Source organism: Vidua macroura, chromosome 9 (genome assembly GCF_024509145.1).
Source record: "Vidua macroura isolate BioBank_ID:100142 chromosome 9, ASM2450914v1, whole genome shotgun sequence".
Taxonomy (NCBI): Eukaryota; Metazoa; Chordata; class Aves; order Passeriformes; family Viduidae; genus Vidua; species Vidua macroura.
This window is the reverse complement of record NC_071579.1, coordinates 11425483-11450311: the sequence shown is the minus strand read 5'-3', so window position 1 is coordinate 11450311 and position 24829 is coordinate 11425483. Positions and strand designations below refer to the sequence as shown.

The window sequence follows — 24829 nt, the reverse complement described above, 5'->3', positions numbered from 1 at the left end:
GCACTTGTGTGCAACCTGCAGAGGAAGATGGACTAAAACCTGTCAGCTCACTGAAATAATGTTCTTAGGAGCAAAACATTGTCAAAGTCATCACTGTATATCATTTAACATCTTAAAGAAATTGAACCGGTTTTTAATTGTTTGGCTTTGCTGTGGGTTTTGACAGGTAAGAGAAATGAATATGTCTTTGTTTTTGTTTTTCCATAAAGAAATAAAAGCCAGGGCAAAAAAAAACCCCACTTTTTCCTGCATGTGCTAAATACACTTCTAAAATAGTCCCTCAAAAGATGAATTGTCAAAGTTTTAGACACTGAAAATGCATCAAGGAACTACTTTCATGCTAAGTGATTTATAAAGGAAAGGTATCAAATTTTCTCAAAATTTAATCAAGACATTGTAAATCAGATTAATTTAAAAATGTTGCTTGTTATAAAATCTGTAGAGATTTCAGTCCGTGTTGTTCCAATCTGCCTCTACTCTACAAAGTATCTTTAATACTCTGGATTTCACCACTGTTCACAAAGATAGATAACTATTCCTTTTGTTTATCAGATTGCATAGTTGAGATATTATTTTAGGGACTTCAAAGTAATGAAGTGAGACGCAGAATTAGAGACAAAAGGGTTGATTTCTCTGTTGAGCAATGCTGTATCCATGAAAGGAGAACATCCCTCATGAGATTATTCTGAAATGAGGTTTTGTCCATATTCATTTGCTTTACTTTCCCAGAGGGTTAAAGTAGAAAAGTGGAATAGCTCTTCTAAGTGGCAGAGTGGAGTAGCCTGGCTGCTTTGCCTGAGATCCAGAGAAGAGTTAAATGTTCCAGGAGCAGACTGGCTGTTTAACTGTCCTGCTGGCCCTCAGCATCTCTAGTAAGAAATGGATCCCTGGTTTCCAAGGCAGTGTGGAACACACAGCAGTGAGGGACTATGTAAGATTGCTGGTAACTGTCCACATTAAAAGCTACCAAATTTGAATTTTTCAAATGCAGAAATATTTGTAAAACCTGAAATTAGAAGGCATAAATTTCAACTGCTTGACTATTTAGGGACAAGAAAGGACCCCTATAATCATCACTGTTACCTCTTTCAGTCTTCTGCACACTGCAAGCCATAAGTTTCCATCCAATGGTTGGGCATCAAGTCTGTAACTTTGGACTGAGCTCTGTCATAATAATATAGAGAAGCACCATCTTGACTTCAGATTTAAAGAAGCAGAGCTTTCATTATATCCAGAGATATCTTCCAAAAGACAGTGATCCTCACCTTGAAATTTGTGTATTCCTAGTGCAATTTATCCCAAACTGATATTACAGAGCTTATCCTGCAAATGTATTCTCACTGACGTCCATGGGATGTGCTCAGGGGACATTATTTAGTTGATTAAATTTTTAACAGACACAGGTTGCTTCAGCAGATCACATCTCAGTGCCCGAGCATTTCATCCTTTGGCAGCAGCAAGCGGTGCTGCCAAGGTACCCTTCCTATTCATTGCTTCCCTGTCTTGGCAACTTTCCTTTCCCTGCCACATTCCTTTCCCTGCCACATTCACTTTCAAGGCCTTGTGGCTGTTCCTGCCTTACCTGTCATCAGTCATTGTGTCACACCTTCTGCCCTGGACTTGCCTGGAATACCATCTCCCTTTCCCACCCACCACATTTCCAGACCAAGTTCTTTTCCACTTTCTCCTTTCTGCCTCTCATGCTTAATATGCCAGATCTATTTATCTACCTTCTTCTTTCTCTTTCAAAACTTTTTATAGTGACATCTGAGGGAAGCCTGGGCTGGCTGTGCTGGGACTGTGCCTGTGATCCTTGCATTGTCTGCCAGTCAACACCTGTTCATCAGCACATGTGCAGACTGTGTACTTTAAAGGAGCATTTAAAAATGTCACCTGTCATTAAGGATTCCTCATCATAAAATTAGGATATGTTCCTATTGATAAGTTTGTCACAGTGAAAGGATCATCCTAACTAGATGTCTCGTTCTCCATTTTTTTTGGGTTCACTCCCAGGCACTCTGCATATGAGACAATAATTTCAAAAAGTCTGTTTGAAATGATGCAAAAAACCAGTCAGAATCCAAGGGAGCAATTTTTGTGTCAGAAATTGGTATGTCAAAGGTACTTAAATAAATCTTGATTTTATCTATTAGTTAGCTGTCAGCTAATAATAAATTATGTTTAGTTCTTCCCTTGTTATAAATACATATTGATTAGTTTTAAACTCTGAACTTCAAAATGAGTTACAGCTGGTCATTGCTAAACTGCTCTCTTCACTAAGAAAAATATCCCCAACAGCTATTATACTGCACTTAATTAAGACAAGCATCAGCTTTATGTACCTTTATTTGCTTCTGCCAAGTCTCTCTGGTATAAATATTGAGCAGTTGCAGCTCTTGAATACTAATCGGTGCTTCCTGAATTCCAGATGATCACATAAAGTTTAGGAAGTGTTTCTTTGCCAGTGTTAGGCTCCAGTACATACTCTGGGTGGACATTAGGGTCGAGACAGCCTGAATCAGACAGGTATGCAGTAAGTATTTTTCTAAATTCAGATGTAATGTGGGGAAGCCTGAAAGCTGTGCCAGAGTGCTCTCCAGAACCCCTTGACTGCTGGTTTACTGGTGTTTACCAGGTGCATTTGTACAGACATCCTTGGGTAACACAATGGGTGAATCTAAGAAAACTGCCAATGGTTAAAATAAAACCACCTCGTTATGACAGCCCAACTAAACACGTGTGTTATAAACAACGCATATATAACAAGACCTACTGAGGTCTAACAAGACCTATTTAACTAAAAATAGTTGTATGTTTACAAACTCCCAAAAATAAAAACAGCAGGAGTGACCACTTTGAAGAAGGCATTAAACCCTAAGTACTGTTTGTCCCCGTGAGTGAGAAGTCATCTGTAATGACAAGTCCATGCCTGGATAAGCTCTCCATTAGTGACTTGCACTGGCTTGCCAAGGAACACTGTCATGTAATGCTTCTCACTTCAAATTCACAGCACCTACTTCATCTTTATCTGTAATCAAGATCTACATGCAAAATTTGCCAGGTTATATCTTTATATATGTAGCACACCTAGTTATCTATAATTCTGCATGAATTGATTCTTGTCTAATTTTCTGGTCTTCTTTCCTGTTTTCCTTTTTGTTTGATAAAATCCCTGCCTCACTAATTCCTTCATTTCATTCTCCTATTATATTTGTTTGTATGCTCTTAACTATCATAATTAGTACAAAAATTTAGTCAACATTCCCTGTTATATTACCTCCAGCTGATGCTTATACTCTTATTTTCCTGTCTGCACAAGTATGATATTAAACCCTCAGCAAAAGTTATGAAGTGAAAGTATTGACAAGCTCATGTTTCATCATAGTTTGCCACTGTATTTTTTTAATATTTTCTGTGTATTTAGACTGCAAGCTCCCTGAGGCAGAGATTCTGCTGGTCTGTAGATCTGACAGAACAATGACTAGAACAACAATATTACATCAAGTACATTAAAAAGTGCAATAGCTACTTTTTTTTTCAGTTGCAGATTGTTGTGAAACTGCACTGATGTGAGTTACTGCACCAGGTGGAACGGAGCACAGGCAGGCTTTGTGCTGCTGCTCCCTGAGTGCATGTTTGAAGGGAACACCTTCTAGTCTTGTGAGTGCTGGGGGTAGAGTCTGCCTTGAATATGCTTCATTTCAGTCTTTTTCATCTCCATTAGGACCTTAACAGGCACATTTATTTTCCATATGTGCAGATGGTAGGGGCTAGGACTTCAAATACATCCTCTGACAGTTCTGACAGTTTATGGAGACTAAAAGCAAGGAAAGATTCCTTTTCTAATATTCCTCTTAACCTGCTAATATTCCTCTCATTTTAACAGAAATGAGAATGGAGTATTGCAGATCTAGATGAATTTCTGCTGAATTTTCTGCTTAAGTAAGACTGTGGTTTGTTTAAAAACTGAGTTCTTCTTTGCTAGTTTTTTTTTTTTCTGTTGCTTAAGCAAGAACCCGTTGTTTGATGTCTACCACAATTAAAAGTTTATTATTTTTACTGGACCCTCTTGTCTCATGTTAAGTGGGATGTGAGATCAATAGTGGCTCTGCAATTATTTGTCCATTGATAAAGCCTTCATTTCTCAAATGAAGTACATTTGTCTGTGTGCTGACAGTGATAAGGGAGCAGTACCAGTCAGCTCCTGCCTAGTCCAGCATTTAGCTGTGCAGCCAACAAGTGCCTGGACATAGGTCAAATTATGTCTAACTTTCTTACTGGCATTTCACTTTACAAACTGCTCTGATGGGAGTTTGAAAAATCATCCTTGCTGAGTTCACATAATAAAAACTAGCAGCACAAATGGGAAGTTTTTGTAAAGAGAAAACAATGACTGATTTCAGGTTAAATGAAAATGACCAGCCCGTAAAGCTACTGGATGGTAAAATGAAGATGACAGAAAATATCCCATCTAAGGCTCTCATTTGGTTCTTTAAGCATAATTTAAATTTAGTAATTTGTCAAATTTAATTGATGAAAATTTCTTTTGAATTTTGTTTTGTGATAGGGAAGCAAATTTTGACTCCAATAAAAAAAAAAGTGAAATTCTCTTGGCTTTAGCGAGGGAATTTAAAAATGATGTTGTTCTACATATTTAACTATTCTGTAGCACTGAACTAAAGAGATATTACAGTTAAGAGACTATTTACCAAACTATTCTGGCTTATTGAATAATTGCTGAGTCAACAGTACCATTATGTAGTTGGCAGTATTGGTCAGAGGGTCCCAGCCAGAGCAGGTGGCCCTGGAGAAAGGACCGGAGCTCCTGTGCCTGGGGTCCCACTCAGCGAGGTGGGGCTGTGCAGTGTGACTGCAGGAGGAGTTGTGCACTGCCAGCCACAACAGCTCCACTTAATATGCATCTGGCTGAGCCTCAGCAGCATCTTTGATGCTGCCAAAAATCAAAAGGATTTTGCTGTATAAACCCTTTGGAATGCCTTACGAGCAGATAACAAACAATTACCTCTTTATTTTAAAAACTTGCAAGCAAAACATATAATTTAATTCTATTTTGAAAAATTATTCTAAATACTTTGGGTTTTGAATGTGGCTTTACTGTTAGTTTACTAAGATAAGCACTTCTGAAATGTTAAAAAAAAAAGACAGAGACCAAATTCTTTGCCCTAAAGGAGATAGCTGTCTTTTAGAGAGACAGGATGGTACAGACATGAATAACAAACAGCTTTACAAGGCAGTCTCATATCTATACAGTTATAAAAAACCAAACAACTTCTTCTCAACAAATTAATTCTGTGGATTAGTGACTTCATATTGCCTTTGTAAGGCTTTATAGTAAACATTTATTTTTCAATCAACCACTGGACTAAAGAATAAAAGTAAAAGGTTTCAGTGGCTTGGTTAACCCTCATATGAACCTCCTCAGAAATGTAAAAAGGCTATGTCTTAAAGCACTTTTTATTCCACGAAACATTACAGGGCCAGATTGTTAACAGCTGAAGTTTTTGAAATATATTTTTTATTAAGTGATACATTATTGGCATTAGGACCAGTTTTCTGTAGAGATGCCTAGGAGATGTAGGTATGTGCTAAATGCACCTAGATACTTAGATAGAATAATTGCTCCTAGTTATTTATGTAGAATTTGATGCTTAGCTATTTCTGACAGCCCCGTTGAATGCCTACCATCATTGTTAGACACTTCAATGTCTTCTAAATCTGACTTGCTCTTAGGCTGTGAGGTGTCTTATTAATTTCAGCTACATGATTCATTTGTTCTTTTGGGCAGAAACCTAGGTGCTAAGCTAGAAAGGGTATCTGTGTTTTTCATTTCAATCTTGTCATCATTCTAGTTAAGTATTTGCCTCTGTCCTGTGGGTCAAGTGGTAACATCTTTACATTTTACTCTTTGCAGAGTAACATCTAGCTCTGACTACTAGCAAATGGAATTCTGCAGTATGCTAAATAATGAACTAATAGATTTCAAAGGTGTCAGATCTGTCTTAGCTATATCACTTTTACAAGCAAGTGATGTGAATACAAGGTTCCTATTAGCAGCAAAATTAGCTTGTTTTATAGTAGCATAAATGAGAGAAAAACTGGCTAACTTGGCTTGGTACAAGTTTGCAGGTTATTCCTGCCCAAGTGCTTCAGAAGTTGAGCATAGTACCTGGCAGAAATAGAAGGGCTAGAGGTGTGAGAATGATTCCTAAACCAGTGAAAAGTACCAGAACAGCTGATGAAAATCATTAAATAAAAACCCTTCTAGATGTGAGGATTTTCCAAATGCACTTCATTTATTCAGCTAATTTGAAAAGTTTCTGAACTGAAATGAATTCACTAAATATTTTATAAGAAGAAAGCTACAGGCTTTATTTGTGCCACTGTATAATGATTGAAAAACCTACTTATGAGGAATTAGGAAATATGAATTTTTGTTATCCATCAGATTAATTCATAAAACATAATTTCTGCAACAGATGGTTTGCTTTCACTTTCCTGAATCTAAGATATTCAAGCAATGAAGCCCTGAATACAAAATTTTAATAGTTACCAAGGAAATCCATCATCTCTTCCTAGGATTCAAAATGGACATACCTCAGAATGATCCATTCCGTTAGCATCATTCTAATTTCATTATAATTTGTAAAATCTTTTCTATCTTCTGCATGTTCTATCCCCTGTAGCTCTGAAGTATTGATCTTTTATCTTCCCTACATTTAAAGGGAGCTTTATCTAAAATTTTCTCAAGTAGGTTCAAATTCTGTAACACCTGGGAAGGACATTATTTAAGACTGTAATTGAAACCTACAGTGTGATCAAAAGTGTCTCTTTTAGTCTACTTGCAATTGTATCACAATAATTTATTTTTACAATTTGATTAATTTACAGGATTTTTTAAAAACTGGAAATGAAAGGAAAGCATTACTAAATGTCACCGCTGCTGATATCTTTCATTGTGTCCTTGGCTCACCTGCTCTCTTTGTAGACAAAAACACCTTTTCAGTAAAACAGGAGGCTTGCTATGGAGGCATGGCTGGGTCTGACCTTATTTATGTTTTTAAGTTTCTCCTTTCAACTGTCTGCCAGAAAAAAGCCACTCACTTGGGCAAAGTTCATTTAAACCAGCTTTACAACAAAGTGCAAACCTGAGACAGAGAACAGACAGAAAAATCTCTTCTCATGAAGTCAATAGGAATCCATCTCCCTAAGATCTTTTTTATTCTTGGCACCAGTGATTTTTCTCAACTGATTTATTGGAGGGCACTGGTTTAACTAATTTGTCTTGCATAGGTATCTTTCCCATTCTGTCCTCTCCACTAGTACAAAACAATCTTCCCTTTAAAGGTTATTTCCTAGCCAGATATGTCCTAAAGCTATTATCATTAATTTGCACTTTAGGAGTTCCTTTCACTTTTAAAAAACTGTGAGATACATTCCTGATTTATGGGTTACAGTGTGACAGCCATCATATGCAAAGAAGATTGTTTATACTTACCACAGATGCCCTTGAATAAGGGGGGAATTTCAACCATATCCCCACTCCATGTGCTTTACATAACTGTATTCAATATCACAGAAGAACATGGCAATCTGTATTTTCCACTGTTCTCTAGGATGGCTAATAGAATTTTATCCTTGTTCTGGAAAATTCAGTATTTGCATACCAAAATACAGAAGGTTTATAATACTCCGCAAAATTTTGTGGGCTTTAGGAGTAATTTCCATGGAAACACACTTTTAATCCTTATACATAATTTCCCTGCAACTGATAATTAAAACATTATCCTCAGATTGCTGTGAACCTCATTAAACATATTTCAAAATCATGTGTTTCGCGAAAAATTGAAGAAAAGCAAAATATTTTCAATGTTTTTTAGAAAAAACCAATAAGTATGAAGAATAGAGTGTACCTACCTAAACTAAACAGCACCAGGAATTTGAGACAGACAAATTCTCGTAGGTCAAACTGCAGCGAACGAAGCTTTGCTACCAGTTCTTGTGCATGGCTCATAAGATTGTTGAGGGTAGCTCCAGCTTGAGATGCTATTACAGAATAATCCACCTGTAAAAGAGAATTGTATTCCTATCTGGTTTTCATGCCCACACTTTAGGATGTTTCAAGCAATAATATACAACCAGGATACTCCTGAATATAGAAATCACTCTTAATTTAATGATGTTACCAAGTCAAGATGATTTTATATATAAACCAATTTTAACCCAATGGTATATATTGAAATAACATTAAGCCATATATCTTAATGGTACATGACATCACTGTGAGTGCTGGTTTGTCTGTATTAGCTTTTTTTAGAAATTTTAAATAGCTACCTATGACACTGGTAGCTATCCACATCTCAGTTTTGTTCACTTGGTGACTCCTGTTCCCATTGTAATAGTATGATCCTGCAGAGAATAACTGATGGAGTGAGCTTTGTGCCTACCTTGGCTGTACTGCTCCAGAGGGACACAATGATATTCATGGGAAACAGTCCTGTGTCCAGAACTTGGCCAGAAACATCTATTCAGGCCCTGAAATGTCGGTGTATTCCCACAGGAAACAGAGGTATTGTGTGGGTTGCTGCTCTCCTTGGCTACACAAAATCCCTGTGTTTGTTGGAATTGATTGGAATTCACTTGTTCAGGCAAGTGCTGCCCTGCAGGGAAGGAGGGGTGGCAGGTGTGTGACAGCCCAGCTGCCCTCGCACTGTCCCCTGCAGTGACCACAGTGCGCAGAGCTCCTTCCCCTGGGCTAGGGACACAAGTGCTGCTGCTCTGGGCTCTGCTGCCTGTCATGCTGCCCCTTGCTCTCGGGGCAGGCTGACCTGCCTGGGAGCTTTCCTTGTATGCAGAGATCCAACAGAAAGCTGGAGTTAATACACTTACTCAAAAAGGGAAAATTCACAAGCACAGGATACTTAAGGCCTGTCATTGCTGACTTATCCTTGCGTGATCCTTGAAGCTTGGGCAACCTCCCCAAGCCCAGCATGCTGAAACTGTTCTGGCTGATGCCAGTCCCACTGCAGGGATGTTTCCATGCAGGAGACTGCCCCAGCCCTTGCCACTCTGAAGGTGTGCCTGCTTTGTCACAGGATGGTGACCTGTGGGGAAGGGCACAGCCTGTGGGAATGCTGTGATGGGCTGGCTCCAGGACAGGGCAATGGCTTGGTGTGGAGCAGGGTGTAACTGCTGTAGCAGAACTGGGGTGACCTGAGCAGCAGCTTCAGCTTCAATGCTCAGGCCACTTTTCATCAGAGTGCTCCACATCCCCTGCAAGTGCCATGGACATGGCCTGCTGTGCTGCCTGCTCCCCACAGAACCACTCCTGGCCAGCTGGCTGAGACCTAAATGGGTCAGTGGCACATTTTCAAAATGCTCTAGTATTACCATCACCTTTCTCTTGTAGGAGCCTACAGAACAACAGGGAAATTGCTAATCATACCTCATCTAAGTCAAGTCTGGCTGTAAATTATGACTAAGCACCAGGTAAGTGCTTGCTTTGGATTAGTCATTTGTTTAATGGAATCAATGCTCTCAGCCTATCTCTAAGGTTTCCCATAATAAAGTATTTAATAAAGAATGGAGAGGTATCACCACAAGAAACAAACCAATAATACAAAATTTTGGTTTTCCAGGCTCTGATGCCTTAAAATCTGTTTTTTAGAAAAACATATTAAGTAACATATATTTCAATTTTTTAAAAATTATTTTATTTTAAAACTACTGAATTGATTTTGCTCAAGTATAAACAGCAGTAAAACAAGAAAAAGAACCCCTTGGAATACTTTTAACCTGACAAAATTTCAGCAAGGAAAGATAGAAAGGTGACTAAAAGAAACAAAAATTAACTTTTCCTGGTAATGACTTTAATATAGTCAATAAGTTACTGACTTTTAATAAGAGATTGCATTTATAGGTACTCTTACTGCTCTCTGTAAACTGGAGGTAACTGCACAAGAAAAATGGAGGTTATACTTTTTGAATGGAGATTAAGAATAACAACACTTTGCAGTGTTGGAGCAGTCAGAGTTGAGTTTGTGCTTCAGTTAAATCAATGGATTATGCTGAAGAATCCTGTGAGGTATGTTATTACTCTCTTTTACACCTGGGGAAACTTGAAGTAGTGACATTAAATTGCTTACTCAGGGCCAGAGAAATCTGTGGCAAAACTATGATCTGATCTTTGGAAACCCCAGTCTATCCGTCTTTCAAAAACTACTTGCTAGTTCATCTCTTATTTATCACTCTTTCTATCGATGTATTTAGGCATATTTCTTTATGTATATATGCCTGTATAAATAATAAGAAAAAATAAAGTAACATACCTCAAATAATTTTTACTCAAAGATCAGTTTAATGTATTGCCATGGTTCAACTACTTTGTATTGAGAAACTGGTCACATATAAATATGAAATTTCATAACTTAATATCTCTTTTGTAATTGTTAAGAGGGGGCAAAAAGCTCCAAATCCCTTACTGAGCTTCCAATTTGTGGGGAAAATATGCTACTCACTTCATAAGAAGAAGTTAAGATGTCTGAATGTCAAGAATATCAGTGGCCTTAGTGCAGCGATTATGCCATAATGGAAAAACCCAGTAGATGCCTGGATCTCCCAGCATCCCTCTACTGGAGAGCTCTCAGGCAACCTGCTCCTCTTTCAGGTGCATTTAATATTTGCAGCACCAGCAAATTTGTCTGGGAGGCAAGTCCTCATCTGCCACTCACCAGGAACAGGCTGTATTAAATTTTTATATTTATTGACATTTCATTACCATAATTGACTGCAGTTGGTTCTCTAGTAGAAGGCACAGGGCTGCCTCCTAAGCAGGAGAATTGGTCCCTTGAGTAGGATTTGCAATTAAAAACAACGCAGGATGGATTTTTTTTTTAATTGTGTAAATATGATGAGTTGAATTTTCAGCTTTAACTAGAGAATAGTAGGTGTGCAGAAGGCTTTTTTCAAGAGTGAGCAAAATTATGAGTCAGTGGAAAGACGACCCCCAAAGGTGTCAATCAGTTTATACAAAAGCAACTGTGCATGAAAAAGCCTCAGTTAATGTCTATTCTGAAAAAGTGGCCACATTAAAGACTACACTGTTCTGCTTGCTTGGTCCTTTATGCAGAAATTGATACTAAAATGTGTACTAATTCTTTTACCTTCCAACACGATTAAAAGCACTTTTAAAAGACAAAGATTAAACCAGCTTGGATTTTGTGCAAAATGCTTAATTGCATAATGAAGTCTTAGCATTTACTTTATATTGTACATTTTACTTCATATTGTATATTGATTTCATTTAATAAAATCAAATCCATTACTAAAATATTCTTGCATCCCAATTAATACCACTACATTTCACATTGATTTTGATGTTGAGGATGTTATTTGGCATTTTTGAAAACAGCAGCTTTGTCAGAGCTTCCACATAACCTAATTTGGAAGTACAACAATGGGCTGAAGTTATGGCTGCACAAACAGAAGTGGGAATTCCTCCTGTACCCTGGGCTAAATAAATGCTGTGGCTGAAGGTCAAAAATAAAGGGAGCACCTGTAGTTTTTTGTTTTGCAAATGGAGTTTCATGGTAATTGAAGATGTTTGAAGACAAATTACTGGGCTCAGTAATTTCTCTGGTGGAATCAGGTGGTGGCTTCTGGTGTCACCTCTATGCTCAAAAAACAGTCTAAAACTTAATGGTGGGATTAAGTTCCCTTTTTCTTCTAAAATTAAGAGTGTTTGATTTCTAGAATATGACTGTGGTATCATGGGGAAATATTGTGTGGAACTGCACCATCCCTTTCAATGCTTCAGCAGGCTTGAAATTGTCTCCAGAATATGATTAGAGTGATTTTACTTGTTGATGGTGTTGCCAGGTGCTGACTATCCCTGAATGCCATTCCTTTCAGCCAGACAGGAATTGCACAAGTAAGGAATAAAGCCCCTGCTGTAGCTCTATTCAGTTTAACCTAGCACACTAAGGCAGTCCAAATTAATAAAAGATTGATTTAATATTGGATTTAGTAAATTAGACTATTGTGAGCTTGGGGTCCGAAGGCAGAGGCAGTGGGTGCCCAGGTGCAGCAAAGGGAGTCCTGCTCCTCCTGCTCTATGGGGTGCAACCCTGGCCAGCACCTCTGGCTGCTGGGGGGCTGCTTCTCCACTGCCCCCTCCTTGGCTACAAACAGCACTGAAAGCCTGGGCTGGCCCACACTGACCTGCCCTGGGTCCCTGAGCCCTGACCCTGCTCGAGTGGATACTCAGTGGGTGGATGAGTCTCATCTCAGAAGCATGCATTCAGAAGCAAACAGGCTCATTTACTATTGCAACCTTTCCACTGTTTCCTGAGAGACAGGTTTCACTGGAAACTGCAGTGGTTATTAAACTCATTTTGAACTTTTCATACAATTCTTTCATTAAAAACAACGCTTCTGTTGTATTTCTAAGCAAATAAACACGGAAAACACTTTGAAGAGGTGCCTACATACAAAAATTGAAAAGGTTTCAGAATGGACAAAACCCACAGATATGCTTGTATCTGCTGGTTATCAGGTTTGGATATATTAATTAAAATTTTGTTGACTTATGCAGCATAAGATGCTTGTCATTTTAATGTGAGACACAATAATGGAAGATAATGAATTAAGTTGCCAGTGGCCCTTTCCCCTAGGATGATATGGTGCTTGATAATTAACTATAATATGCAAATAGTAACACTCCAAAGTACTGCAGAATACAATAGAATCCATTTCTTTACCAAAGTGTTATAATGTACTTTTATGGGTTTTTTAATATTGAGATGAGAATACAAAATCACTGCTGTGTTTGATATTCAGTAAAGTTGATGAGGAGATCGAGAACCACTGGAAAAATTTTTGTGAATGTCTGGGTAACATCTCACAAGGCTGTGATAACTCAAACTGCTTCTTCAGGAGCTTTGAACCATGTAAGTAAATTCCCCCTTCAAGACCCTCTTATTTTACCCAAATTTCTGCTCTATTGTTTTAAATCCTTTCCCACCAATGGGTAGTCCAGACTGGATGTGCTCACCCTGGATCCCATCACTATCACTACTCCAACAGGCAGCTGGGACAGACTCATGTGGTGCTTTCTTCAAATTGAGTATCTGAACAACTTTGTCTTTCATGCTGGACAAGCTTAAAATCAGCTATGGGATTTTACATGATTTTGTGTTGACAGATTAGTTCTCTAGCATGGGACTGGTTTGGAGGACTAACAAGGCTTGAAGAAATGCTGCCAGATTCCAGGCAAATAACTTTCGTTTTCTTTCTTGCAGATGGGAGCCATGTGTATGAAATACAAAATAAATGTGTTTCCCATGAAGACAACAGAGTTAGTGTGGAAAATGGAAGAGTTCTGGTGTTCAAGGATTCATGTCAGGTGCTCTCTCCATGAACTTTTACTGGAACAGGGATTTTAGACTTAAAAATATAGTGCTCTGATGGTTTCATGGCAACACAGCAAAGTACATGTGAATTAGGATCAGGTTGTTCTTTGGTATGTCCACAACTACATGAAAGACTAAAAATATGTAACAAATATTTGGAAAAACCTGAATTCAGGGCCCTTCATGGTTATAACTGAATTTTGATGTGTTTTACCCAGTTTAACTGAGCACATCTAGTTCATCCCCAAGGAGCAGCCAGCATAGTATCTTCATATCTTCAGAAGGCCCTTTTAACAACTACCACAACCTTACTTTCCTTTAGGCAGAAACCACTAGAGTAAGGAAATGTGCAAAAAAGTTAATACTATACTGAATAGTGAAATAATGATTGTTTGACCTCATTTGTATCCTCCTTGAATCAAATCCTGTGTTTATTTGCTGATGTAAGGACTTCTAGATTTGGCCCTCAAGTGCCAATACCTCCTTTGTGCCCGCCACAACTATGAAGCTTCACTGACTACAACATAGATCGAATGGGAAAAAGATTCTTACTAATTTCCGAAAATAAAAGAAGTAATAGGTTTCCACTAGATATCCATGAGCTTTCTATACCTATGACTTGTGGATGTCCTTTGCAGCCACTCCTCTAACACTCTTGTGCTTTTGTACTTCAGTGATACTTCTGCAAAGGTGATCTTTCTTGGCAACACCATCAAGATCTCATGCTCTTTCTCTGATGCTATGCTTTAGAATAGAAATCCAGGTGTAAAGATGCATTTGTGTGATGACTTCAACTAAATCAATAGTATCAACAATCTCAAAACCATCTGAGATTTAGACACATTATTGGACTTTTTAATTGGAAAGGCTTTGGCCAAGCTCAGCAGAGGGAATATTTGGCAACCATGAGTAGAGTTTAGGTATGAGCAAAGGGAGCAGATGAGCAGATGCACGTGTTGTGCATTGACTGTTGCAGGAAAATGCACAAGCAACAATATTCTCTGCAGAGCTTTAGCATCTACCTTATGTGTGCTGGGTCTTGGAAGCTGGCAGTGTATTGCTCATGTAGAAGAAAGTGCTCAAGTTGGAGGAATTAAAATTCTATAATTAGAAATGGTCTGTTAAAATTACATGGCAAGCCTACAAAACACAGCATGTGGAGAGCATATTGGCAATGATTTACAATTAACCACCACATTGCAAATCACTCCTTAGCTGTTTTCTATTATGAAATTTTGAGAGTTGTAAAATGCATTTGTGCTACTTTATTTCCTTTTGAAATGGTAATTGCTACTGCTGAGGGGCAGTACTTAGTGCAGAAAATGAAGTGTGCAGCACAGGGAGGAACTTGTTTCTGAGGAACTGCTGAGGAATTGTAATGATCTGAAAAAAATGCTTTCTTGAAACACATACACACAAATGAGCTTCATTTATGAAACCCCAAATAAATAACAAAATAAAATAAAACAAAACACAGTCTCTTTTTATACCAGGGCCAAAGCTTACTAGTTTGTTGCTGACTGCACCTTTTCCCCATCAAAATGGGAACAGTAAAACCCATAAGTCAGTGGCTTGAGGGAAATGCAGATATATGGAAATGTGATAGGAGTGCCCTAAAGTAATGGGTTTTGAGCCAGTGTGTTTGAAAATTATCAAGTGTTCTTCTAACTACTAGCCCCTTTTAGATACCTAGTACAGCACTGACAGTGGTACCACCCTGGGGACCTGGATAAAGTTTGGCTTTTGTGTCTGAGGAACAGAGGCTGTGCAGTCTAAGTGGAGAGAGCAGGTATGTTCTAATTAAGTGATGGTAAGCTCCCCCCTTACAGCTTCCACCTTCATGGTGATTTGTAAAAAGGACAGTGTTTATGAGTAGCTTTTATGGAGGGATATATTAAAGAAAGCGAGGAGTGAGGCTTCTCAGTCTTAAATTCGCTAACTTGTGACAATAAGCGTGATCTCTCGGGTAATAAAGTTGGCAATCTAGCTCAGGTCCTCAGTTTAAAGTTATTATCTTTGAAAGCCAGGTGATTGACTGTAATTTTGCTCATAGTGCTTTGTTGGTAGCAGAAATAAAAACATCTACAGCACTTTTCATCAGAAGTGTCAGAGTGCTTTCCACACCTTAATCAACTAATTTTTATGAAATGGTGGCATGGTTTTTCCCTGTCTCTTTTGTGGGAACTGAAGGATCAGGACAATAATCAGAAAGTATGTGGGAATGGTGCACTAGCAAAGACTCATAATGCTCAGGTCTAGAAATGTGGCTTCCCAGAATTATTTTACAGTTTTTACAGAGTATACAGACACAGTTGTAATTGTCCTTTCATAAATACATTTGAACAGATGTTGTGTCTAAGAGTACAACAGTCTGAGTCAATGCTTCCAAGATGGACCACCTTGACAGTAAGGAAAAGAGACAGTTGTATTGGATCAACTTGTCTAAAAAGTAACTCACTACTGAACAGGGATGTGCAAAAGCAGCGCACAGCAGCTGAAGCCAGGAATGGCTCAGGATGGGTGATGTAGAAATACCATCCATGTCCATGTCCACTGCCATGGAGTGATAATGTTAAAAAAGGGTTCAGCTGTAGTTGAAACTTGCAAGGGATGTTAAATTGCTAGTCTGGGATAAACCAGGAAAATGTGGGACTGCAGCTGCATTCAGATGGTGATTTTGTGGCAGCAAGCACAGACCAGGCTGAAGTTCTCAGTGCCACCTTTGCCTCAGTCTGTCCTAACAAGATCTCCTGGGCTCTGCATTGCAGCAGGGCTCAAGGAGGAGGAGAGTTATGAGCACTGGGGAAAAAAAAAAACTTCATAGGAGAACTAAGGAAAAACTTTCTCCCCGTGGAGATTGTCAGGCAGTGGTACTGGCTGCACACGAAATTTTGCAGTTTCCATTCTTGGATGTTTTCAAAGCCCAACTGGACAAAGCCCTGAGATACCTGGTTTGAGCAGGGGTTTGGACTGGTGACTCCTTAAAATTCCTTCCAGTCTGGATTATCCTATGATTTTCAGATTTGTAGCTCTGGCAAATCTAGATATTTTAAAACTTTTGCTTAGCTCACCCAGCCATGTCCATCTAAATAAGAGTTTCTTCAAGGAATGATTTTTACCCATGAAAATAATTTGAAAAGATGCTGGTTTAAGGTAAATGCTTTTGATGCAGAAATTGCCTACAAGTCATGTAGTGGCACAGCACTGGCACTGCTGCAGCACCTCGACTACCAGCAGCCTTTGTGTGAAACGTGTGCCGTGCACAGCCCAGTGGGGGCAGACGCCTGCTCCTGGAAGCAATCTGCCTTTTCACGAGGATCCGCTGGGGCCAGAGCTGAGTGAAACCGGGACAAAACAGGGGCATTATGGGGAGATTTCAGAAACAGCAGCCAGAGACTGTAATTCAGGTCTAGTGTCTCCCTGTTTCTCAAAGAGAATCTGTGATACATCCATGGGAGTATGCTCTGCAGCTGTTAGGAATTGTGAAATGGGAAAAAGGACTGACTCTAGAGTTCTTGTTGCTGTTGTAATGATACCACGCCTGCTCTTAGCCTAAGTGCAAAGAGGAAAGTAAAGAAGGTGATAGGAGACTCTGGGGGTGCTTGCACCAACTTCAAAAGGAGAAATTTTGACATAGGAAAAGGAAATTTGATTTAAAGAAGTATATGTATTAAAACTAGTTTACAAACATGAGAAAAATTAATGCAGTCATTCCAACATAGGCAGGTTTTAACCTAGTTGGAGATTACCTGGAAATGCACAGCTTCCCAGTTCAGCTGCTGATTTGCAAGCAGTACATTTAATAAGTGTCCTGCTACCTGTTGTCCAACAGTGAAGAAACACTCTGCTTTGCCTTGAGATCATGTACAGCTGGGGTTTTTGTTTTCAAGAAAAGATAAAAGTGGCTAATGAGGTAAAAATTACTACTGTGGGAAAATGGGGACAATGGCTGGAATTTAAGGGTAGTTAGATACCTCTAATGATTTCAGTGGGACTTCGGCACTCAGTACCTTTAAAACAGTGCTAATCACATAACAAAGGAGACACTAATTTAGCAGTTCTCTCAGGAACAGAAACCTGTCCAATGTACTTATAGCTTTATAAATAAGCAACCTGTGTGGTAAATGAAATAATTTCCAGTAAAATTGTCTGTCTTGCAAAGCATGAAGTGGAAAGGCAATCAGTCATTTTCTCAATTGCACCAATATAAATCAAGAGTAATGCAACTAAACTAACTTTTGCTGATGCAATTAGGGAGTACAATGATATCTGAGATAGGTTAGTGACTTTCCACGAAGTGCGGGAGTCAGTTCCATAGATAGAATTTGAGTTTTCCCAACTCCTTTCTTGAACAAGTCAATAATTTCTCCCTTCTACTATAGACCTCTTAATCATAAATACAAAGAGGAGAATCAGAATCCTTCTGATTCTTACAAACATTTCTTCTTAGTGTTAAGAAATGGCTGCAGCTTTAAAATTATAGCTAAAGCTGTAAGCAGATTCCACAACAAGAAGACACAAGTGGTGTAGCACAGGAAAGGAGCTCTTTCCCATGTGTGTATAAATTGAGGCAGTTCAGTTTGCAGCTACTTAAATACCAAAGAACCATCTTTTGTTTTCACTTCAAGACAGAAACATAATGTACAGGCACACTTTGCTTTTCTTTGATACTCTCTTTCTTTTTTTTTTTTTTTTTTCTCCTTCCTGTTAAAAGCAGAATAACAATCTTAGGAATAAGATTCTTGTTTTACTGTCAAGATCATTTGCTTTGGAAAGCATAGTGGAGACAAAACTTTCTTTTGTTTTCGCAATATTTACTACATTATAGCTCTTGCATTTTGGGAGATCCTTGTAGCTGACACATGAAGAAAATTACCCCTGGGTAGCTGTGCAGAAACTGCACGGTGCATGCCCTGAGAAAGTTTCTGAGACACTATCTGCTTTTGTAGCCTATGCACAGAATAATTTTCCTGTGATTAGATGTCTCAGCTGCCCAGTTTCTCACACATGTGCGTATGTCTCTAAAATCAAGGTATTTCTGAGGTAGTAAGCAGCAGGTTCTCTAGATTTCTGACCCAGCCAGTGCTTCTTTTCAGTAAATCACAATTCTGAAGGGAAGAAAACTATACGTGCTTAAACCTAAAGCATTAGGTTTGGCAGTGTTGTTGTCAGAAACCATTTGGCCCTAAGGAAATACTCCTTCTAGAGAAACACTTCTCATCTGCTGCTTTTCAATTACTGAAGTATTTGAAAAGCAAAGTGCTTATGACTATATCTGCTTTTTTTAGGTTTATCTGTAATCAGCAGACTAGAAGCAGAGTGCACAAGTGATTTTCCCTACACTACTTATGAAGGATTTCTGAGAACACAGTAGTGCTTCTGACCTAGTGAAACTCCTGGTATTTTGACAATTATTGTAAAAACAAGACATGACTATTTCTCTCAGACCACATACTCACTTGTTGCCCGGTAACCAGAAGGATGGAGCCTTCTTTCCCATGTACCACTTGCCGGTAAATGTGATCCAGAATTAAGAGCTCGCTCCAGCAGTTCTGAAGCAACTTCATTTGGTCATCAACCTGTAAAGGAAACACGAACATTGGTGACATCACTCTGGGAGTAAGTCTGACATCACACTAGGGAGGCAGCCCTCCTTCACACAGCTGGCTGACATCAGGAGAACAGAGATGCTGTCTAGAACTATTCATGCCCAAAATTGCTGTTTGCAGTTGAATAAACAGAGCACTGTTGTAGCCTTTATCTGTGAAATATATAGAATTTTTACTCTTGATTAGATTCTAGTAAAGCAGAGCTAGGAATTAGATTCTACGAAAGCAGAATTTTGCATTGTTGTGCTAAGTAGTAATAACTGTATATTTATGGCAATGGGATTTTATTTTTACCCAAAACAAGAACAGCAGGAAATAATGCTGATGTGAACTTTCTCCTATTCCCCGTCTTAAACCTTAGCTTCTGGAAATAATAAGGAATCTGCAGATTCACAAGTGTTATTGCTTCAACAGGCCCAAGTCAGAGACCGGTCCCTTGCAAATTAAAAAGTGAAGAGAGGTTAAAAAACTCTCTAAAAATGGCTGTGGTGCTATGAAAAGAGAACACTTCTTAATGAGCAGAAGCTGAGCAGCTTTGGGTGTCACTGGTAGGGCAAGAAAGGGCAATGCACAAGTCAGTGGTGAGCAGCAAGACACATGTGTGAGTGGATTTGGAAACAGAAGGAACATGCTGGGCACCCAGCACAAGGAACCTATATTAAGATTTTCTGAAGTTATTTGGGATCTATGTCTTAGAGGACAAAGAAATTTATCACTAAACTGACTCTAAATGCAACTAGATTGCGTTCAGTCTTCTTCACTTAAAGACTGAAAAAAATTTAGGATTTCCAAGGAAATGGGAGAAAAAAAATATCACAAATTAGTGGAAGGTAGACTATGAAATTAAGTCACAGTAAGCATCAATATCCTCTGAACCTATTCTTACTGAGCTTCTTGATTTCTTTCTAAAATCAAAGTCTTTGACTTTAAATGGGTGCCCTGAACGAGTTGAGAGGTGCACACATTAGCCTTGCTACAATTCAGAGTGGTAATAGCACCTATGTAGTTGAAAGGACTCTAAGAACCTTCAGATAGGTTCCAGATAGGAACTGCTGAACAAATTTAAAATGCTATAGATGCTATAAATCTAGTTTCGATTGCTTTAGAACTAGATTTTGTCATACACAGGAAACCACACTACAAGGAGTAATCCTGCATGAGCTGAATTAGATAATGCAGTAGATATTTTCAGGTTTTATCAAATATGACCTAATGAATTTTAGAACTTTATTCTTTCAGGTTTGTTTTCTAGTTGTGTAGTAGAGAAGGAAGTAACATTTCTTACTAATAGATTTTTTTGTAAGGTCACTTGTTACCTACTATTATCTCTCTCTTTCCAGTCACTTGCCACATAGCTCAGACTTTAACATCTGAAACATTGAAATCTTTACTTCTTCCATTTGTCTTAACTTCCCTTCACCTTTCAAAGGCACAAGAGGCTATGTGGTGCCATTCATGTTTTCCCGCACAGATACAGAGCAAGGCTGATTTGGTATTAAAAATCTCTTGCTCTGCCCACAACATCTATTTGACTACAAAACTATTTCAAACAAATGATTTGTTGGCTCAAGAGAGGACAGTAAATCACCACATTGATACACTTGGGCCAGGTTTAAATTAACGCTTTGAAAAAGATATTTGAAATGTACAGATTCTGTTACTCTTGCTTTTTACATGAAACGATTCTTTGATCATTTTCTCCTCTGAACAAAAAGGGGTTGAAAAAATCACAAAAATCAAAGACATCATGCTAACAGGATAATGTAACCCAAATTACCATTTCACACAAAGCTATCACAGCTTACATCTGAAGAAAACAAATTTTGAGAAGTTTAAATCTTCAGCATCCATGTCATAGCACCTAATACCTGAATAAGAGGTCAAGCACTTGACTGTACTATAAATGACTATGTATTTCCAGTGCAAGCCAGCTGTCTCAGCCACAGGCTTTTGAAAACAAGCTACACTTTACAGGTCTGGCTTTCTGAAGATCCCAACAGCAGCTACTCAGCAATCAAAGGTTACCTCCCAAGCTTTATCATGTCATTACCGAGCCAGTGCTGTGAGAACAGTGCGAGATGGCAAAATCACAAAAAGTTATTTTGCACATAGTCTGTTCCTGCTGTTTTACAAGCCTCACAAAACTAGCACAGTGAACATCTGCTAGTGGTTCACAAAATCTGCTCCTCTGTATTCGCTGTAATTTAACCAGTGAAAGCCCATAAAATGGATAGCATAACCAGCTCTATACACATCCCAAACACCGTGTTGCCTGCAGAAGATTATTAGATCCAGCTACTTTTGCCATTTTAAGAAAGATGGTGGAGCAGCAGATGCCTCCAATTTGCACTAGGAAGAAAGAAACATGACTTTAATGAGGATTGTGTATTACTAAAAGGTAACACAAATTACCAGTTCCAGCCTACTTCTGAAAGACATGTAGATGAGGAAGAGCATTTAGATCACATTGAACAAAACCAGTAATGTACCACTTCTTATGTTAGAAGGAGCTGGTAAAGTTTATGATGTGTGTAAGTGCAGCAGAACACAAACACCACTGTGTTTCCATGGCACATCAATAAATGTGTTGCAGAAGCATGTTATCTGTCAAAATGGGAAAATCAGTCTTTGACCAAAACAATTATGTGCCTGAAACTGAATGTGCCTGAAACTGATCCTGAAGGCAAAGAGACGGAAGTTTGTTTCTGAAGAGGAAGGTCCTCCTGCAGGAAAATGCCCTTATGGACTTCAGGCTTCTGACTCCAAAGCCAGCGAAGGCTGCTCTGCCATTAGCAGTGTAAGCAGGAGAAAAGGTAAGATTCTCTCACCAAAACACTTAAGTCCAGTCTGGGACTAGACATAATCAACAACATTTTCAATTGTGGTATAAAATTAATTAAAACAAGCTCACAAGCTTTTACTACTGGCTAAGTTTTGAGGGTTTTTTCAGTTTGTGGAGATCTTTAAGAGTATTATCAATGTTTTAACACCAAGAAAAAGCTCCTGTTGTCCTAACTACTAGGAATGCTTATAAATAAAAGTTAAACATCATGTGGCCAACACCTCTCTGCTGCAAGAACATTCCCCAAATCTGCTCCTGTCATAATCGGACACTGACATGAGGATAATGTAATCTGGGTCTTTCCTAAGCAAGTTGTCAAATGAGATGCCCATTTGACAGCTATCAAGCCTCAAGCAAAAGTGAGTGAATACTGTGCCCAGATGGTTACATTTAGGCCCTCTCTGGCCAGTGGCACTGAGATGAAGACACACCAGTGGGGACAGCATAACTGGAAATTGTTGCTGAAGAAATGGCTTTTAAAGAAGGATTTGGAAGAAGGTAAAGAAAGGTCTGTGACTTAAAAGAAGTAGAAGATAATTTCCAGCAGGCAGGGTGGCATTAAAGAGGAATAATGTTACAAGTATGAAATTAGTAAAACATCACACATGTAAAACTGCTCTTAAGTGACAAGGGAAGCAAAGGGAATGCTTAGGAGGCTGCTTTAAAGGAAGAAGAAGGTGGTGGGAGAAGACAAAGGGGAGCTGGATATTGGGTAAAACCTCAAAGATGAGGAGGATGAGATGTAGACTTAAAGGGTTTGTGTGACTGCAAGTGATGCTGCTGGGGCAGAGAAGGAAGAAGTACTGTTTGTTAGAGAAGCAGAGAATGGTGGTTGACAACAGTACAGGTGTGGTATTGTTCATCTGCACAGTGAACTTGATTCTGTCAAGTGTCTGAATACAGGTTTGAACACAGAATTCTCTGGTGGCATGTCAGAATTCTACACTGCCAGCTGCAATTATAGGTGACTTTAAAGAATTTTTTTCTGAGTTTTCCACTAACAAGGATTGGAAAACAGGCATGCATGAGAATACATTTAGATGCATCTATTAGTTTGCATAATTTATCTTGCCAATATAATGCAAGCCACATAGTGCATTTCCAGGAGTGGAGGAAATGGATTCCCAGTTTTAAAAGGAAAGGTCTAACCCTGAGCACTGTGGTGACACACTATCTCTTGGGAGAAGAAGATAGGAATGGGAGTGTCACATCTGCCTGCTAAACCCTGGCCTCCCCTCAGCTGGGCCCTGAGCTTTTGATATGGGATTCAATGGAAGTTTGTAAGTCTCTCTGAGGCCTTTATTGACACTGAAATACACAATCACACCTTATCAATTATAGTTAAAGGGAGGACTTATCTCAGAAATGCTGGTTACTCATCTGAAAAACTATTTGTGCTGATGTTATAGATGAGGAAAGCTAGTGTGACACAAGAGTAGTATTGTTGTAGAGTGTATGCTTCCCACAGCACAGAACGTTAATCATTATAAACTTTTGTTTTTTCTGAAGAACAACACTGAAATTGCCAAACAGTAAAATGAAGAATAATGTGTATGCTTTGTTGAAATTCACCTTAATCTTATCAAAACCACACTGTGTCTTTCTTTTAGGAAAGTGTTTCACAATATTTCGCACTGTAACCAACAACTGCAGATTCATTGCAATTTTTCTTCTGAAGAGGTATTTTCAGCCTGAAACTTGATGAATTACCTGTTAAAAATTTCAGGGTCATGGGGTTTTTGTGTTGTTCTAAGTTAAATATTTTCCTTATAATTATTGCTGTAGATTCAGTTAAACAATGTGCTCACCTTTTACCCAGTTTACACCTGCTTTTCTCAGAAGCTGGAGAATCCTTTTTCATCTCTGTTCATTTACATCAACTTGCCACAGTAGCTTTGGGCTTTTCTGCTACTAAAAATTTAAAAGTGTATCTAATGATTTTTAAAAAACACAATAATTGAAATTTATGTGATAAAACTGTGCTGGATTCAGCTGAATTATTTTTACTTATGATTCTAAGATGGAATGCAAATATGGAATAACTTGAAGCATTCATCTCATAGTGCCACTTTTAAATTCTATGGCCATTGAATAGCCATTTCCTAGTGAATGTGAAGTGATTAAACATCTGTCTGAACTGTTCAGCCTGAAGCACATCGGTTCAAGGAATGGTTGAACTTTCTTTCGAATGCAGTTAGGAGATCACTCACAAGTCATTGCAGACATATAGTTTGAGTTGTTACTCCATTTTCTTATGCTATAGTGGTGCAAATCACCCCAAATCAAAGTTTTATAAGACAAGTGCACTCCAGAGACTATTTTTTACTCCTGAATGCATGCATAGTTTCCAAATCATTATATAGGTAGGAAAGGATTTGGACTCTCCAGATGGCTTGCTGCTAACAGTGGGAAACCTCCTGTGCAAGGTTGCTGTCAAAAAGCAGCACATAACAGCCAATGTGATTTTAGAAGTGAATGCACATAACTTTCAGAATCAGTGAATGCCCTAATAAAATGTGATTACTACCTATAGCCTCAGTAATAAAATGCTACAAAGTTCAAGAAGAAATGATTTAATATTAACTATGATTGTTCCACCTCTTTACTAGAAAACCGTGGGTTATAAAAATTTCTAGGTGAAGGCAGGGAGTGATCTTTACAAGTCTGTGTTTGGTTAAATGACTGTCCTGTTTCCATCTATCTCTAGCATGAAGGCAGTATAAATCTATTCAAGTTTGGTGGCGCTTTACGTTTGTCTTGATTTAAAAATTAAAAGAAATACAGAAATACTTCAGTGTGTGCCTTTTCCTGCTTCGTTACAGCCTGTACAGAGACTGTTACACAAGTGCAGTTGTACTTGGAATGTGCCTCTGTGTGTATGTGTAACTCTTTCTCTAGTAACTCCCGAATCCACCAGTCAGAACCAGAGTATTTCAACAGGAAGTTTTCTA

At 38.6% G+C, this 24829-nt stretch overlaps 1 protein-coding gene and 1 long non-coding RNA gene across 8 annotated transcripts in view; one reads left to right on the top strand and one right to left on the bottom strand.

The window, feature by feature from the left end:
• Positions 1 to 18830, top strand: part of LOC128811424 (uncharacterized) — a 42180-nt gene extending 23350 nt beyond the window's left edge. For 5 of the 6 annotated variants that reach the window (XR_008438339.1, XR_008438338.1, XR_008438337.1 and 2 more), the window contains 5 exons: positions 8421 to 8587; positions 9428 to 9507; positions 12856 to 12965; positions 13317 to 13420; positions 18716 to 18830. This is a non-coding gene — a long non-coding RNA (uncharacterized LOC128811424). Of the gene's footprint in view, positions 1 to 8420; positions 8588 to 9427; positions 9508 to 9937; positions 10103 to 12855; positions 12966 to 13316; positions 13421 to 18715 lie in introns of all 6 variants that reach the window. The other variant, XR_008438341.1, reaches the window with a different exon arrangement.
• The window catches only part of NR5A2 (nuclear receptor subfamily 5 group A member 2), an 87753-nt gene that overhangs the window by 18804 nt on the left and 44120 nt on the right, over positions 1 to 24829 (bottom strand). For both annotated transcript variants that reach the window (XM_053985056.1, XM_053985058.1), the window contains 2 exons: positions 18887 to 19006; positions 7936 to 8083 (listed from right to left, as the gene is read on the bottom strand). In XM_053985056.1, coding sequence (XP_053841031.1) covers positions 7936 to 8083; positions 18887 to 19006 — 268 coding nt within the window. The remainder of the gene's footprint in view (positions 1 to 7935; positions 8084 to 18886; positions 19007 to 24829) is intronic.